This window comes from Otolemur garnettii, unplaced genomic scaffold (assembly GCF_000181295.1).
Source record: "Otolemur garnettii isolate 467f Iridium unplaced genomic scaffold, OtoGar3 scaffold00039, whole genome shotgun sequence".
NCBI lineage: Eukaryota > Metazoa > Chordata > Mammalia > Primates > Galagidae > Otolemur > Otolemur garnettii.
In genome coordinates, this window is record NW_003852434.1 from 6,627,562 (window position 1) to 6,628,242 (window position 681).

The following is a 681-nucleotide window of genomic DNA, read 5'->3' on the forward strand; positions in this document are numbered from 1 at the left end:
GGCTGGGGATTCGAACCCGCCACCTTAGGTGTATGTGGCTGGCGCCTTAGCTGCTTGAGCCACAGGCGCCAAGCCGAAAAGAATAGTTTGTTATATTTATTGAAGAAAAGAATGCGTGTCAGGTCTAAAATTGAGGCTTGAAGTTTAAAATAAAAACAAACACACAAACAAAATAATTACAAAAACAGTACATTATCATTTCATCGAGCTCTAGATTTTAATTTTTATTTCCTTCTACATAATTCTCACTTAATATCATATACATTTCCTCAGTGGAATTTTAGAATTAAACTTTGTTATTCTCTAAATTATTCCTAACACATAAAGGTAAGAGACTGACATCTGCATATTAATTTTTTTAACAAACCATTTTATTGCTGTTTTTAAGTGTTTAAATGCTTAAACTAAATTTACCATAATTGTATTAAGAAGGTATCCCTTTGAATAGTTCCTTGCTAAGTTTTCCAATAGTAACCAACCTGAAGTCATTAAGATAACTGTGCATTTAAGTATGAATTATGTGTTTACCTGCTGATGCTAAGATGGTACAGTGCAAAGCATGTTTTAAGGCCTCTAGTCTTTCACTCTCATGGACTATTGTCTTGTAAGAGAGCTCATTGTACCTTTGTGCAGCTTCAATGAATTTTCTTCTATAATCAAGAACACGTGCATAGCATACCT

General features: G+C 33.5%; 1 protein-coding gene across 1 annotated transcript in view; it reads right to left on the reverse strand.

Annotated features, from left to right (window-relative positions):
* The window catches only part of COPS4 (COP9 signalosome subunit 4), a 48,001-nt gene that overhangs the window by 22,137 nt on the left and 25,183 nt on the right, over nucleotides 1-681 (reverse strand). Inside the window, exon 6 of the mRNA XM_003790038.3 lies at nucleotides 529-679. Within this exon, the coding sequence (XP_003790086.1) occupies nucleotides 529-679 (151 nt within the window). The remainder of the gene's footprint in view (nucleotides 1-528; nucleotides 680-681) is intronic.